Source organism: Gallus gallus, chromosome 8 (assembly GCF_016699485.2).
Source record: "Gallus gallus isolate bGalGal1 chromosome 8, bGalGal1.mat.broiler.GRCg7b, whole genome shotgun sequence".
In the NCBI taxonomy this organism is placed as follows: Eukaryota; Metazoa; Chordata; class Aves; order Galliformes; family Phasianidae; genus Gallus; species Gallus gallus.
The window spans coordinates 20,527,538-20,543,713 of NC_052539.1; the positions used below are offsets into that span (position 1 = coordinate 20,527,538).

The 16,176-nt window shown below is 41.4% G+C and overlaps 1 protein-coding gene across 2 annotated transcripts in view; it reads right to left on the minus strand.

Annotated features, from left to right (window-relative positions):
• The window catches only part of EIF2B3 (eukaryotic translation initiation factor 2B subunit gamma), a 94,119-nt gene that overhangs the window by 16,364 nt on the left and 61,579 nt on the right, over positions 1 to 16,176 (minus strand). For both annotated transcript variants that reach the window (XM_015291004.4, NM_001031280.2), the window contains exons 7-10: positions 12,478 to 12,608; positions 11,693 to 11,886; positions 7,280 to 7,357; positions 6,417 to 6,565 (exon numbers count right to left, since the gene is read on the minus strand). In XM_015291004.4, the coding sequence (XP_015146490.4) occupies positions 6,417 to 6,565; positions 7,280 to 7,357; positions 11,693 to 11,886; positions 12,478 to 12,608 (552 nt within the window). The remainder of the gene's footprint in view (positions 1 to 6,416; positions 6,566 to 7,279; positions 7,358 to 11,692; positions 11,887 to 12,477; positions 12,609 to 16,176) is intronic.

A 16,176-nucleotide genomic window follows, 5' to 3' on the forward strand; every position in this document is an offset into this window, starting at 1 on the left:
GGCCTTTCATTTAGCTGGAAGTCTGATTTTGCACACTTCAGCAAATGCATGCACTGAAACGAGTCTTACATCAGGAAACCCTTACGCATGAGGAAGCTGACCTCCTTCTGGATTCTCACTCTCCATTGGACATTATGAGTTAAATCAGTTGCTGTATGGGCTAGACGTACATGGAAAAGAGGATTTTCTAAATGCCATCCTTAAAAACAGAGACTGGTTTCCTGGAGTTAAGCTGAACTTGTTCAACCCCACGGTCCCCTTAGAAACTCAGAGGAGCAATTCTGAAACAACGTGAGAATTTCTTCCTTTTCCTTACCCAGGCTGGGGAAGATTTTCAGGAGCACCACCAGCACTTACACACAGACTCCCACCAAAACCTGGCAGCAATCAGTCGCTTTTGAAAATCTGCATACACCTCTTCGATTAGACCCATGTGGCTAGCAGGAGGCAGAAGCTTATTTATAGCTCTAACTCTGGCCACCTGAAGAAGCAGATCAGCAGAACAAGAGGAGCTGTTTTAAAATGCTGCTTTTCAGAGCTGACCTGTGCTTTAAGTTCAACATTTGATGTACAAGATGTTCGGAAAATTGGGAAGAGCTCCCCGCACTACCAGGAAAACATATGTATCTGAGTATAAAGAACAGGTGATTTATTTAAGACGGATTGATGTACCAGGAAGCTAGCCAGAAGAAAATGTTCTTTGAGGAGCTGCAAGTAATAATGGTTCAGAGATTCACAAGATAACAGGTACTATATGAGAAGTATCCTAAATACAACAGATATAGCAGAATTCAACTAATGCTGAAAGTGAACCAGCTATGGAAATAGCTCAGCTATTTTCTGCTCATTGCTTTCCAGGTTTGTCCTCTCTTCCTCAATTTACCTTCCTGAAAGCAAACTCCGTTGAGAAATAAGAGCTCTTGTTACAGGCAAACACTATACCTAGCTTTATTCATATATTCATGCTTATCCATATCCACAATATACTTTATACTTTATATATACTTAGACTTACTACATATGCTTCTTCTGAATTAAGCTCTCACTTTTCATGTGCTTTCTGCAATGGCTATTCTAAACTTGTTGCTCTTTCCAAGGTTAGCATAGGGCAGGGGTGCAACTGGTATCATGAAACAGCATCCAGAAGACAACAGCCATCTTAAGAACTGGTTCAAGATAGAAAACATTTGGAAATCCCAGCATAAGCAAAACTTTTACTTCCAGCTTTGCAAGCTGTGGTGCTGGAAACAACTTCATCTCTCCTCATTCCTTTTCATGAGGGAATGTGCTGTAAAATATATTTTACAATTTCAACAAATGTTGCTCTGGCAATAGGATCATTCTTATGTACTGCTCTTATCCAACAGGAAAAAGACCACTTATGTGCTGAACCCCTATAAATGTTCAATTCCATCCTGGTTTTAATTAGAATTTTCTTCAAACCGCTCACTGTTTCTACATCAGGTGCTGATTTGGCACTATTGAGGAAACAACCAATAAACTTCACAATCAATCTGCAGTTAGTAGCCAATCCAGCTCAGCTTGCTTGTTGTTTTCTTCCTTTGTACATTTTCTCATAGAAAGTAGCAATAAATTGGAGACATGTGGTAAACTAGAGTAGCGTTTAACTAGTCGCACGTGGTCTCACTCCAGTTGACTGAGTAACAGTACAGTGTCTGCACCATTGACTTTAATGTTGGTAGCAAGGACATCATCAACAAAACCCAACACACAACTTACTGTCCATGTGTGATATTGACTCAGCAGGTAATGCTTAAAGTTTTCTGGTTGGTGCCACGCAGATGACCAGAGATTTCATTTGTATTTTCCATCTTAAAAAATGATAATCCCCAATAAGCCCTCTTTTCTGCTAAAACTATAGGTGACACAAGTTGAGCTTCCTTGGTTGCTCTGTGAAGACCTAGTACTTCCTCGCTGTGCAACTGAGACCTTGATGCTAATCTTGGGCCAGCTGTGTCCTGCTGCCATCCTGTCTGATAACCACAGCAGTCCATTAATGGCTTCCATAAGAACAGCTACCACATGGTGGCAATGGGTTGGTGTTGGACTAGACAATCGTGGAGGTCTTTTCCAACCTTCATGATTCTACCACCATTGGAAGTGTATTGCTTTCCTGTATCTCCTTGAATAAAGAAAAGGAGCAAAATACTTTGTTTCAGAGACCAAATCTGCCACAGAGCTCCTAAGGTACTGGCTACCAGCATGCCGAAAGGCTATTTCAAAGCATGGCTTTCCATGGATCTTTCATCTCGATATTTATCTGAGCTTTTCATGCTTGTCTCCTCAACAACCAGTAAGTCCAAATTAAGTAGTCCAAAGATCAGTTTGTTTTATTTTGCTTTTTTGTTTTTTCTATTATATTCCTATCTCTTGAATCTTTCCCAGGGCAATGTTCCTCTCCCACAACCAAGGCACACGGATATTTATGTTTACAAGGGTGGACAGTGATAGGACAAGGGGGAATGGTCTTAAACTGAGACAGGGGAGGTTTAGGTTAGATATTAGGAGGAAGTTTTTCACACAGAGGGTGGTGACACACTGGAACAGGTTGCCCAGGGAGGTTGTGGATGCCCCATCCTTGGATGGGGTCCTTTTCAACCCAGGCCATTCTATGATTCTCTGATGATATACTGTGCACGTGACATGGCAAAGATCCTTTTGTTAAGTGCATACACTCACAAAGTTTTATTAACAAACAAGAGGTTTCAAAATCTTTATCTGCTAGCATGGAATAAAGGATTCAGCATGGTTTTCCTGTTAATATTATCTACAATGCTCAGAGCACTTCAGCTCAGGGTCATGTACGAATTCCTCCATCAATATCTAGATCTCATTTCAAGGAAGTTAAATGTGCCTAATCTGAATTTAGGGACCCTGTTGTACTGCACTACACGTAATGCAAACAGAACTAACAAAAGGGTCATCCCCAAGACACAACAGAGACTGTGGGCATGTACAGCTACTGCAGGAGCATCCAGATGCACAAAATTTTCAAGTGATCTACAAGTTCAGCTCGATTAGTAGGTTTTCTCCAAGTATATAACTCAGTGCAGTCATTTGTCACTGAGCTCAAGGGAGCAGTGCAAAGAGAAATAAGAACCATTTCCCGCTGCAGCCTGTCACCTGGATAGTCAGCATCTCTCAGCACTTGCACTGTTGTATAAATTACATCCCTCCCAGCTTGGTCAAGTATGTCCATCACTCCGCACATATGTAATCTTCGCTATTTTATTATCTCATTGATGGAAGAATTAGTTCACAGTGGGAAACACATTAAGAGAGGACTGCCAGTTATTTTGCCTGCGTTACTAACTTCTTTAATCCTCTGTAATCTCATCTAAGGGGGATTCATATCTACTCAAATCACTTCACAAGAGACACGTATAACATAACAGAAGCCCTACACACCAGGGCTGGAAAAAACAAAAACTCTGCTACTGGTCCTCCAGACTATCAAACACACTAGCCATCACAGGATAATGGACTGTAACTTGGAAACAGGACAAAATGGCAGTATTCAAGTGAAACCCAGGTCCAGGAATGAACCAACCACAGTCTAACAATAAGAACCTAGTCTTGTAATAAATCCCTCCTGGTTTTTCCCTCTGCCCAGAAACAATCTGTTTACCCATTTCAGAAGCTCGCACCAAATGTTGCAAGGTTCTTTGAAACCTTTTTCTGGTTTGGAGATGTAATTTGTGGGTCCTCAAGCCAAAAGAACTATGGCAGGTCCAACAGCATCCTCAATTCACGTTACAGGACATCAAGAGACAAAACAATTTTCACGCTTTCCTTTGTACTGACACATGAGCATTTGTCCAGTTAAGATGCAGAAAAAAACCCAAGACGGTGAGATTCAATCCAGAGAAACTAGAGGTGATGCAAGTAGTAAAAGAACTACCAGGGCAATGGCATGCATAATCATGACTCTTGATAAACGAACTTCGAATGCTGAGCAATTTTTGCATTTAGTTGTTCCCAGCCTTCTCACTTTCAGAAATGATTTACCTGATCTTTCTTTCCTCCTTGGGTTATCAAAAAGCTTTGTCTTCTCCAAAGTGCGCCCTATAGCAGTCCTTCCAGCCCAATTCTTCAGGCTGGTGTTGCTGCGATGAACGGTGCTGGGCCCAGCCTGCAGTTATCACTCACATGTGACTACTGCACAACACAGTAGTCCCTCAGTTTGGTGGAGCTGCTCACGTCAACATTACAATGTATGTTCATTAGATGATATGTTTTATCTGCTTCTCAGCACAATTCCAGAAGTTTCTCATGTGCAATACTTCAGATGATGTTAAAACTGGCTCATGTTTGAAACATTTGCTATGCAACGAAAAGAGATAAATTATATCCGCTAAGGCATTTTATTATGCTCGTTTTGACTCAGACCAGCCAACATATGCTGACTTTCTAACTGAAGTGGAAGACACATTCTGAAGTTGGTGATTAGGTAAAGCCTGAGTTACTTAGACACACTTGGGAGAAGAGATGTTTGGAAAGCCAAGCGGCCCACTGTGGGCAGTTTAAAGAAAAATCACATATAATACATTCACCTGTTGCAAATGGATCCATCAACGTGTTTCAGAATCATTAACATTTTAAGAAAAAACTATCAGATTTAATCAAATACATGAAAGCAGGTCAAAATACACAGAAACTGTTATTACTCAGTTATAAGCCAGACTCTTCTTTCAACAAAACTTAGCAGTTGGATATTCCTGTACCTCATCACCTGTGTATGCATGACTTCACATCTCTCTAATCTTAAGGATTACAGTGATGCAATAAGAAATACTTTATCAATACAGTATCTGTGCAGATCCATGCAACATTAATTCCTGTATGTTTTTAAGTAAAGCTTAAAGCACGTAAGATTAATTTGGACTGGAGAGGAAAGATTACAAATTTTACTCCAGTGCATCAGTGTGCAGTGACGATGGAGCAGCAAAGGGTGAAACTCAGAGGAGTGCAAGATTTATCACTTATTGGTGACGACGCCGTTTTCACTGAGCGTGAGCAGCGATGAAATTGGTTTCCAGAAATTCACAAAGTATTACCCAAAAAGTTATTTTTAATATCTTAACATCTTTATAATGCCTGTGGAATTTTGCGGGACATTTGATTTAGGATTTAGAAAACAGTACTACGTAACAGTGCAGACAAACACAAGCATATCTGGGACTCTTCATAAGAACACCACTACTTATACACTTAGCTGCCTCTGTGGTAGAGCTGCTCACCTCGTGTGCAAAACCATACTATTATGACTGCGGCATCAATTCATTAATCAAAATGACAGAGGGTCTCATGATCAAACGAGAGAGGTTCTGGTACTCCTTATGACAGCAGTACTTGTGATACAGCCATACTGGATCCATTTGCAACTGAACTGGAAACCAGCTATTTTCTATACACAAAAGAATTCTGATTTATGATGTGCTTGAAATTACTGCGGATTTCTATTAAAGACAAACACTTGGCAGTAAGGTACCATACTTACCTGTAATTTAGTTATGTAACAGTAGTATCCTCCATAGACCCCACATCCTTTGGGGTTTTTTGTTTTTCAGATATGCAACTTTCAGAGCCAACTTGGCATTTTTTTTAAGATTTTGGCCTTTTTCCTGAGGCCTTAAGCAAACCTCAAGCCATGAAGGAGCAGGGAATTTATACAGGCCTGCACAGACTCAATCAGCAGTTTCCTTTCCACTGACATCCACAGGAAGCTAGCTTGTATGGAAAGATGGGGGCATGCAGACATCAACAATTACAGATAGGCCACTTTTCCCACATTTGGAAATGAACAGCTCAAGGCTACCTATTTAGTTAGTGTCTTTAAGGCGTGGGAAACCTCTACTAGCTGGCAGATTTTTTCTTTGAAAAATTTACTCATTGATTCTATTACTAAGCACAGGGCAATAATAAAGTAAGGATGCAAGATGACAAAAATGAACAAAAGAAAATCACATTTTAAGGAAAGTTATTTAAAGGTGACAACATTTGTAGTCTGTAAGAGTACCACTTTCAAATATATGCCCTGACTCAAATATTTTAGGTATACTCACAAACCCAGCCACTAAAACAGAATTTGGAAAGATGACATACAGACATATATCTGCTTAACTTAATTCTACATTCTGAAGACGCTGCAATCTCCTCTAAAGAGAAGAAATTACATTTCAATACTGCAGTACCCTCATTAAACCATTTCACTTGCATTTGTAGCCTGTTTATTTGTTTATAAAGACATTTCTGATTTTGTCCTTAGAAACATCTTTCTAGCAATCAGCAGTTCTGACTGAGGATCAGTTACAAGACAAAAACCACAGCCTACAAATCTATCTGGAGAAGGAAACAGCAAATTTAGAGGACCAAAATACAAAGAGGTGACATACCCTTCCTCAATTGTAACAGAATTCATGATGATGCAGTTTGTTATCTTAACTTTGTCTTTTATGGTACATGCGCTGCCAATGATGGAGTGTTTAATGGATGTCTTCTCCCCGATTTGTGTGGATGACCCAATGATGCTGTCTGATCCAACCTAAGGAGGAAAAGAATGGAAACTGAAATAGGACCTGGAACTCTGATATGCGTTCTCCATACATATGTTCCAGACAGCATGTCTCAAGCATTCATCCACAAAGCACACTCTGCTCTACCCTTGGGCGTCCTTGGCAGAGGAATGATCTAAAAATGTGGGGCCCAAGCCATAGACAAACAGCTGGGACGGTCTTCCCAAGGTCCACCAGCTCAATAAAGTTCCATTCGTTGGCCTAGCTCTGCAGCCCTCATACAGTAAGGTAAGCACTGTATGAAGTCCTGCTGGAACTCACTGGTTTCATTATGGTTTGTCTCATGAGCTCTGCAAATGGAAGGTTTGAAGCTGATACTCAATCAAAATGCCTTAGCTAGAAAGCAGACATAAAATACTGACACCTCCTAAGTCTGGTGCCCTTTGGGAGGAAAACTGCTCAAATATCGCAAATTGCCAATAGGGAACAAGAGACTGCAGTGTTTGACTTGGGGATAAGATAGAATTTTTTACCAAATATGTTTAAAGATAGAGGCTGAAAGGCAGGAACACATGGGTCAATCTGCAGGCAGGCTCTTGGCTGTATCACTCACCTTGTAATTCTATACTTCAGAACTCAGTTTCACACCCAGAAGTGGGACAGAATTTTAGGATAGCAGTTCTTGAGGCAAAGGGCATGAAGACTGCATTAGAAGAGCAGAGATGGGGAAAGGGAACACCTACCATGCCTCTGTCAGTGATCTGTGCAGTCCCATGGACCAGTGGCTCTTCCAGACCCAGATTAAGCAATAGTTTGGGAACCTGGAAGGAAGAACCAACATCACAAGTTAATAGGACAGTGCTATATCTGTATGTTACATAAACATGGGTGGCTATGATTTCCATTGTGCTCGTGTCATAAATTTATTAACTGATAGAAGAATGTAGGTTCTTACTTTTTAAATCTGCAACTGGTTTCTCATCTTCCCATTTTATAAAGGAGTGAGGTATACTTCCATGTGTTCTACATGTCTCCCTCCCAGCTCAGCTTCCCACTAGTGGAGAAGCAAAGGATCATCACCAGCAAGCAGATTGGTTCCAGTAGGACACAGTGACATCCCATATACTACCTTACAGGTTTGTCCATCATCTACCATTTTAAATGCCACTCAAAATGTTCTGTATCATTCAGTAATGCAAGAGAGAGAAGGAAGTAGTATCAAATATAAACTGGCATAAAACAACAACTACGTTCTGCCCACTCACTAAGGTAGTGTGCTGAGATACAGGCAACGAAGAAGTCTTTCAGATGCTTTGGAGGAAAGAAACTGAATTGATCGAGTAGCTATTCCAGATGGTAGAAAGCTGCAGAAGAAAAGGCTCTTGACAGAGAGAAGACAGGTGTTAGATAAGCAGACAAAGCTGCAATGGTAATAGAGAGACGCGTGGTCCATGAGGTAGCCAAAAACAAGTCCACAGAGAGAAATCCGGAGCCGGCTCCTGAAAAGAAGGGGGAGCCACTGCTGTCAGAGGATGGGATATCACTTTTTCATTCCCCCTTTTCTGGGTGAAGGAACAGCCTGAGGCATTCTGCATCTCCTGGCGTCAGGCGGGGGCCAAGGTCACACACCACAGAGGAGGTGATGACAGCACGGATGATGATACAAGGCGAGGCAGAAGGCTCACAGCACAGCACTGACAGTGCTGCGTGGAGTCACAGAGCAGTGATGCAGCGTACGGTGCAGCTCAGTATGACAGAGACAGCAGGCAAAGAAACACAGGAGATATGGAAGGTGACAAGTTGACTTCTGAGTGCCAAAAGGTCTGTGTCATGGCAGATCGTGTGCCTGAGTGAGAAGCAGGGCATGTTGGGGCTGCTGTAGAGATCTGCACATACTGCTCAGACAGCCAGCATGAGAGTGCTGTCCATACAGGAGGGCAGCGTGGTGGTAGTATAACTGGGATTACCCAAAGGGAGAGGAAAGGCCACTCATTAAGTCTCTCTTTTCTCACCTAGGCAGCTATTTTGACAAAACTCTTCAGAAAGCTCTACTTTGGAGATCTCTACCGCTATATAATTTGGCTGAGAGTTGGCAGTAATTTCCACACTTGCTCTGAAGGAACTGACATATAGTATGACTGTGTAAAGTGGCTTCCTTGGAAAGAGCTGATAGCTATGGAGTGAACCTCCAGAAACAGATCCCATACATCGGAAGAAGTTGGGATCAGATCAGAAAAAAATATCTTAAGATCTCAAAATGAGATGATACTTGCAGGAAATTGCTCAGATACTCATAACACGACCAACCCATTTCCCTTCCAGCATGCAAGGATGGGTAAATAGTGCTGTTTTCATATGATAAGAATTTTCACAGTTGATACTTCATTTGGATGAGTGCGATGAGCTCAGATGAGCTCACACCTCTAGGCTACCTTTTAAAGTTGCCTGCTGTCCCCAGCAGACAATATCATAGTATCAGTAGGGTTGGAAAAGACCACTAAGATCATCCAGTCCAACCCCCATCCACCCCACCATGCCCACTGACCGTGTCCCTCAGAGCCACATCTCCAGGGAAGGTGACTCCACCACCTCCCTGGGCAGCCTGTTCCAGTGCATCACCACCTTTTCTGAGAAGAAATGGTTTTTAATATTCAACTTGAATATTCTACCTCTGTAACTCTTCACACCTTGGAGATGGTTCTTCCTACTAGATTTGTTTTAGTTTGTTTCTTTCTTTCTTTTTAGACAAAGCAGGTTAAATCCTTTGGTCCAAGATGCAGATGCTACAGAAAACCACCAGCTTACCAAAACATTACACCCTAGGCCAACCCAGCTGGATTACACACTGGCTTGGTGAAGGGACACTGACCTCACCTGACACACAGCAGGGCTGCCACAACAGATAGAGCTGAGAGAGGAGTTCACACCAAGTCATACCTACAGCATAGGCTGGAAAGATTCCTACTGTCTAGTGTTACTCTGTGGGAAGGGAAAGGAACAAGAAAAGGCTCCTGCCCTTCTCAGCAGAAAGGTGGTGTGGTGAAATAAATAAAGGATTTTACTGGCCGGAGCAAAACTCTTATTAGAATCAGTCAGTGGTAGTGCAGCCTGAGGGGTGAACCAAGAAAGCTACCAGCTCAAGCATTTAACTCTGAAAAGGAAGGTTAGATAGGGGGCAGGAGTCAGAGGGAGTGCCTGGGTCAAGGGAAGGTTTAAGATGTGTTTGGATTTAATTCATCTTACAAAGAAACTATTTCCTGCTATTGAAGATAACTCCCTCCTGAACCCACCTGCCCACACACAGGCTGCAGGCATCCAGAAACCCAGCTGGAAGTGAAATGATGTGAGTAAAGTGTTTCCTCACCAGAAGGGCAATGGGTTAGGATGCCATTCCTTCCCACAGCTACTGGACTGGACTGCTACTGCTCTGGGAGCCTGTCCTCTTGGACAACAGAGTTACAGGTCCAGGCTTTGCAGCCAGTGAATCAAAATTTGGTCTGTGAGGACCAAGAGCCAATAAGACACCAAAAGTCTTCGTTAAAGACCAATAAAACAAGGAAAAAGAAAAAAAAAAAGAACATGAAAAGAAATGTTTATATTTTATCAGAATTAACGAGAGAAACAAAATACAGTGGCACTGAGAAAAAGAATTCCTTTCCTCCTTTCTCACAACCTCTCATTAAGCTCTGTTTTATGCTTTACTTCCACATAGTTTCCTTAGAACATTTACCATTCTGGATAAGTTATAAATTCAAAGAAAATCTTATTCACCGTTGAAGGCCTCAGTGTGATTTCAAAACACTAATTCTATGTACCACCCAGGAGCAAACACATTTCCTGAACTGACCAAAATGTAGAATATTTAGGTTAAGAAAAAAAAAAAAAAAAAAAAAGAACAACAAAAAAAAAAACCCACATGGAGTCTGACTGGCTCAACTCAATAACTTTTTACTGAAGTGGCTGCTGCCAAATGTACACGCACACTTCCCCTTGCAAGCGATATTCTCCCTTAACCCTTTGGGCACACTGATGTTCCTGAGGAAGCTTTTCCCTTTCTGACAGCAGTGTTACCTCCCCCTTCACTCTCTCACATCCTTAAGAGCAAACAACAAGCAAACAAAAAAAAAACCCCAAATCACTTTATTTCTGTGCTCATCTACAGGAACCGAGGATAAAGAGCTTCAGTGTGTGAATTCATTCTGCCACGCTGTAATTTCAATTTGCATAAATTCATTCATTAATTTTAGTAATAAAGAAACCGACTCAATTTGGGAGCAAAGGCAAGGAAGTGACCACCTACAGGACTCCCACTACAACCACACTGCTCTACCAGCACTGCTTCCAGAAATCCTGAGCCTTACCCTACTGCACTCCCTGTCACTTTTTCAGAACTAGAGGAAACCGTCCACATCTCATAGCACAAAGCTCATTGCTTTGAGAGTGAAATGAGAACTTTTAAGTTGCATCAGCAGTGTGGTAAAAAAAAAACAACAAACCCTCATACTAGAAATAAAAGCTATCAATCATCAGCTCGTTAGCTAGGATTTTTCTTTGCCTCTCTTTGATCTTCTACATTGTAAATTCTCAGTAATGCGACAGTAACTGAAAGCTGCAACAGATCAACATTTCACCTCTACGTTTACCTGCAGTGCAACTGCAGTGAAACCTGCTCACAAAATAATTCTTTCATAACGGAATGCATTAGCAATCTGAATGTATGGGTAGTTTTCAGACTTCCTGCAAAACACTAATAATCTTTGTCATTATCACTTAGATAAAATCTGGTAGGAAGAGTCCAGTCAGAACTGATCTTGCCTTCAGGACTCTGAGGACGCTGACTACATGAACTACTGAAGCTACTTCCAACCTTATTTTCCACACTTCTTGGCTCTTTGGCTGCAGGTTTTGTCACTCCCCAAAATCAGCAGAATATCTATGGTAGTTTTCTTGGCTAAATCAAAGCTGTGCAGGAAATCAGTGACAGAACTGCTTCCTTGTCTCACGTCCCCGTGCAGCAATCAGGAGGGTGATGGGCCTAGATAGCACGGCACCGATTCGATTCCCACACACTGCTCAGCAGTACCACAGGGAGCCACTCCTGGAGACTGAAATGTCCCATAAAACTCTGTATTCCCACAACAGTTCACTGTTCTCACCTGTCGATTTGCTTCAATATACAACGCAAGTGTATTCACTCGGCAGCACAGTCCCTCTTTCATTATATGGACGTAGCAGCGTACTTTTCCTTCATGGAGAGTTTCATTCATATCTCCTCTATGATCATTCCAACAAGAGTTATCTGGAGCAGGTTTCAGCAAGCTATTATCTTCCTTTATGAAACTATAAATGTCTGGAGAACACACACATGCATGAAGTTAGACAGGATTTAATGAAATGCTTTCTGAAGAGGAGTACTATTAAAATACTGTTGGTGAAGGGAGATCTTTGCCCCACATCACCTGAATGGTTAGATACTGAGCAATCGTTAACAGATTTTATCACACGCAGTGAGTAAGTGTTATTTTTATTCTGCAGGTGGGAATCAAGGGATTGGGACAGATGCAATCTTTTGCCCAAGGTCACACAAGGAGACCGTGGAAATGCTAAAAATAAATTTCAAGATCTGAGATCTCATCAAGTTCCTGGTTACGGCTTTGTCTGTTGCTCTAACACAATGGAACTTCCTCCTAAAACTACATTTTCAAAAGTGCATTTACATATACTGTATCCTGGAAAGATAAATACAGAGCACCTAGCTGATTGGTGCTTGATTTACACTAAAAATACTTTCTGACTGCACAATACTGTTTGAAAAGGAAAATTACTAGAACTTTGCTATCAGAAAGCATAGGAAAGAGAAATAATTAATATTTTAATACAGTAATTCATTTGCAGCATCGGGGATTTCAACATTCAGCAAATTTGTGATACTCATACTGACCTAGAGATGCTTGTTCTTTCTTCTTTCGGCCCTCTTCTTTGTTGTCCAGTCCCTGCTGCAATGATGTAGGAGAAGAGAACTGTTTCCTAACCAGATGTGGGATCAGCTCACTCCGGAGAGATGTGATTGTCCTGGGGAAGGAGACGCACTTATGAAGTCCACGAACACTACAACTCGGGTGCCTTCCTTTGTTTTGCATAACAATAACAGATACTTAGCATATTTTTCACGAGGACAGATAAAAACGCCTGGTAGTTCAACATATGAGGCGCTAAGGCAATATTCATTAGTCACGTGCTTCCTTAAATGCATTAAACTGGAAGACTGCAAATAAGGAAAAAGCTTCACCTTCAGAACTAATTCCCCTATATCCTAACAGAGATGCCTATAATTTAATAAGGCATCACTCTGCAATTCGTGCTTGTGTGCAGCTGGAATGTAGAACAGTGCCAATATCATAATGGCCACAACTGCAATCCATTTTATGTGGCTTAAAAATGGCATCTGTTTACAGGAAAAGAGAGAATAAAGCGCCTATAGGGAAAAACCCACAGAAGCTCATTTTGTTTATGATCAGAATGTGGAAATGCTCAGAGATATCTGAAATATCTGATTCTTACACGAAGATATTTATGGTATAGATGCCAATGATGTCCTCCTGCTCACACAAAATGAGAAAAACATTTTAAAGACTCAGTCTTTAACCAAACAAAATCAACACGCTTTACTGACTGCAAGTCCCAAGAGTTCCACATTCTTTAGATGGCCCGATCCAAAATACATCATCATCAATAGAAAAGTTTCCCAATACCTCAGCTGGCTCATTTTCCCTGCATACAGACTTCAACTTTTACTATATTCATTCTGACACCTCAATACCGAGGTCAGGGATGCCATGACGGGCTTGTGATGAAGGAGGAACTTCAACCCAAGCCATCTACGCTTGAAACAAGGAGCCCAATCACAAAGTTACCTTCCCTCTTGCTTTGATTTATGCATCACAATAAATCAAGAAAAACCTCCCCCAACAGACAAATATCAGCACAGAAAGCCTACAGTACAACGGGACTATAACTTTTATAATTTAATTTTGACTATTAGAAGGTAATTTTATTTTTCAATAAAGTATTTAGGGGAAAAAAAAAAGCAACAAATGAATAGTTTTTACAGTTGCAGTGCATGAGCTGCAGTCTTAAAAGAGTTTTACTGTTGTTCCATTATTTTAACAATCTGCATTTGTTACTGAATCGTGGATTATTGAAAGTAGTGCTTAGGAAAACCATGCGGAAAATAAACTCCAACTTGGCACGTATAGCAGGAAGTGCTGAACTTCAGGGGAGGGAATGGGAGAACTACACAGAGAGCTTGGCCACATAACTCATCGAAAGATAACGTGTAAAAAAGAGGAGCTATTTACAATGGAAACAGCAGAAATAGGCACAAATAACAGGTTGATTTAAAAGAGGAAAGCGCTAGGATGAGCTTCCTGAAGAGATTTTAGTTGGCATGAACTCCAGCAAAGCGGAATTTTAAACAGTTCACTCTTTGAGGAGCACAGCTCACCCCCCTCTCGGGTCCCTGCTCAGGTGAATGACAGTGAAACAGAACTAAAGACCAAGACAATATTTGCTGTCTGTAACTTCAAGGGGAAGATCCAGATGTGATCTCTGGTTCAGGCCGAAGAAGAAACACAGTGTTTTCCTCCTTCTCTGCAAACAGTAGAGTTCAGTCCTTCACTGTAGGCTGTGTCACATCCTCCAGCTGGCAACAGGATCATCTGAGCCACCCTGGATCCGAAACTCTTCTCTAGTCTGCAATCTCCCTTCCTCCTTTCAAATCTCAGTCATTTACAGACAGCAGCATGTCAGGAACTAACGAAGCAGAACACCCCATTTGTTAATCACAACATCTCCCAGCACTAACCACTAGCAGCCGCACACCACGGCTGTCCCAACACACGTGTGGCTGTGCATATGGGCAGTTTACTAGCCCGAAATGTTTGTCTGCAGCTGTGCCATTCAGCAATGATTTCCTGCTCAGGTTTTATACTCCATCCAAAACCGACAATCCCGTGTTTCCCTCAGAGGCTGGCCATGGCATTTATAAGATATATTACCTATAAAATATCCAAGTATTTGGCAGTCTCAAGTAGTCTGATGCAGAGGACAACACAACACGGTAGGAAAGGAAAGCAGTGGAAAGGGGGGAAAGACAAAGTTTTGACTGTTTTTGGATGTTTTACTCTTTCCTGGCTGAATACCTGAAGTGTTCCTGCAATTCTCTGAAGCGTTAGCCACATTCCTGCAGCAAAGGTAGGGAAAATCTTTGGGTCACCCATAAGATGAGGCTCAGGAACACACCCTTCTTACTGGAAAAGGAAAAATGGGAACGTTTGCCTTTGCTTGCTTTTTGAGCAGAACGTATTTGCAATGTTAAAGGAATTTGCCTTTGGAAAGAATTAAAACATTTACAGAAAAGCTCTTTAGTGACAAAAATCCAGGATTTTTTTGTGACAGATCTCGCAATCGTGGAAATATGAAGTGATAGCGTGAGAATATTATCTGTCAACCACTGGGCAAAGCAAATATCTGGCTGGGACTAGAAAAGGAATTCAAATCAATGGAGGAATAGCACTGAAGAACCGTCGTAAAAAAAGAAAAATCATCGAGGCTTTGGAAGAACCAGCTTGCCTGTAATCTAGGTTAAGGGGAGAACAAACCAAGAAGGTTTCTGATCCTACGTGTTCAAATCTCATAATAAAATCCTGAACTGCACATGCATATATTGAGAAATGCAAGACTGCACATTCCGAAAAAAGCAATCTTTTTTATTCTCTTCACATTGCAAAACTTGGCATCACAGAGGCTTCTCAGCTTGTTTTTTTCTGTCGCACCAAGAAGTAGGGATGAAATACCCGCTGAGATCAACGTAAAGAGAAATCTGACTATATCCAGGAGAAAGAAAGCGAAGGGGTGGGTAGAAGCAGAGGAGGGCATACACAATTTTGGCACGAACCCAATAATAAGCCAAATGTGAGTAAGCATGGTCTGACACCTCAGAGGCAAATCCAGACGGTGGAGACTATAAAAATGAACCTGCTTTTGAGAAACATCTGCCAAAACAAACATGCTTTCACAAACCCAAGCCAAAGCGACAAGCCTTTTTTGTGGTCCTTCATTCCCTAACATTTTATTTTTGAAGTGACATCTGCCTGTTGTCACCTCAGCAAGAAGTAGCAGGTTTTCAATTTTCAAATGCCAAAGACTGACAGTGCCAACAGACTGTTTCTTGTAAAGGAAGGGTACTAACCTTGCAGCACCTGGGGGGGCTTCAGTTCATTGAAAACAATGGGAGATGGGCAGCAGTTCTGGAAGGGGTCAATTCCAATAACATTTTAAGCATATAAAAGGGATAACTACAGGATGGAATCCTCTGTTTAAGTAATAGGTCACAACAGAAATGGGAAATAAGCATCAAGAGTCAGTCCATATGCAGGGGAAATGAAGACAACATGGCAGACGAACTCATACATAAGAAACAGCTGGAAATCCAAGAGATGTTTTTTTAAAAACAAAGGAATCCTGGCAAAAGCCTATATCTAATGTTAGCTCAGAGTACACAGCATCCATTTACACTCAGCTGTCCTGCACTGACCTGGTAACTCTCCTCAGAATGAAGAATTACAAGGCTAGGATATAC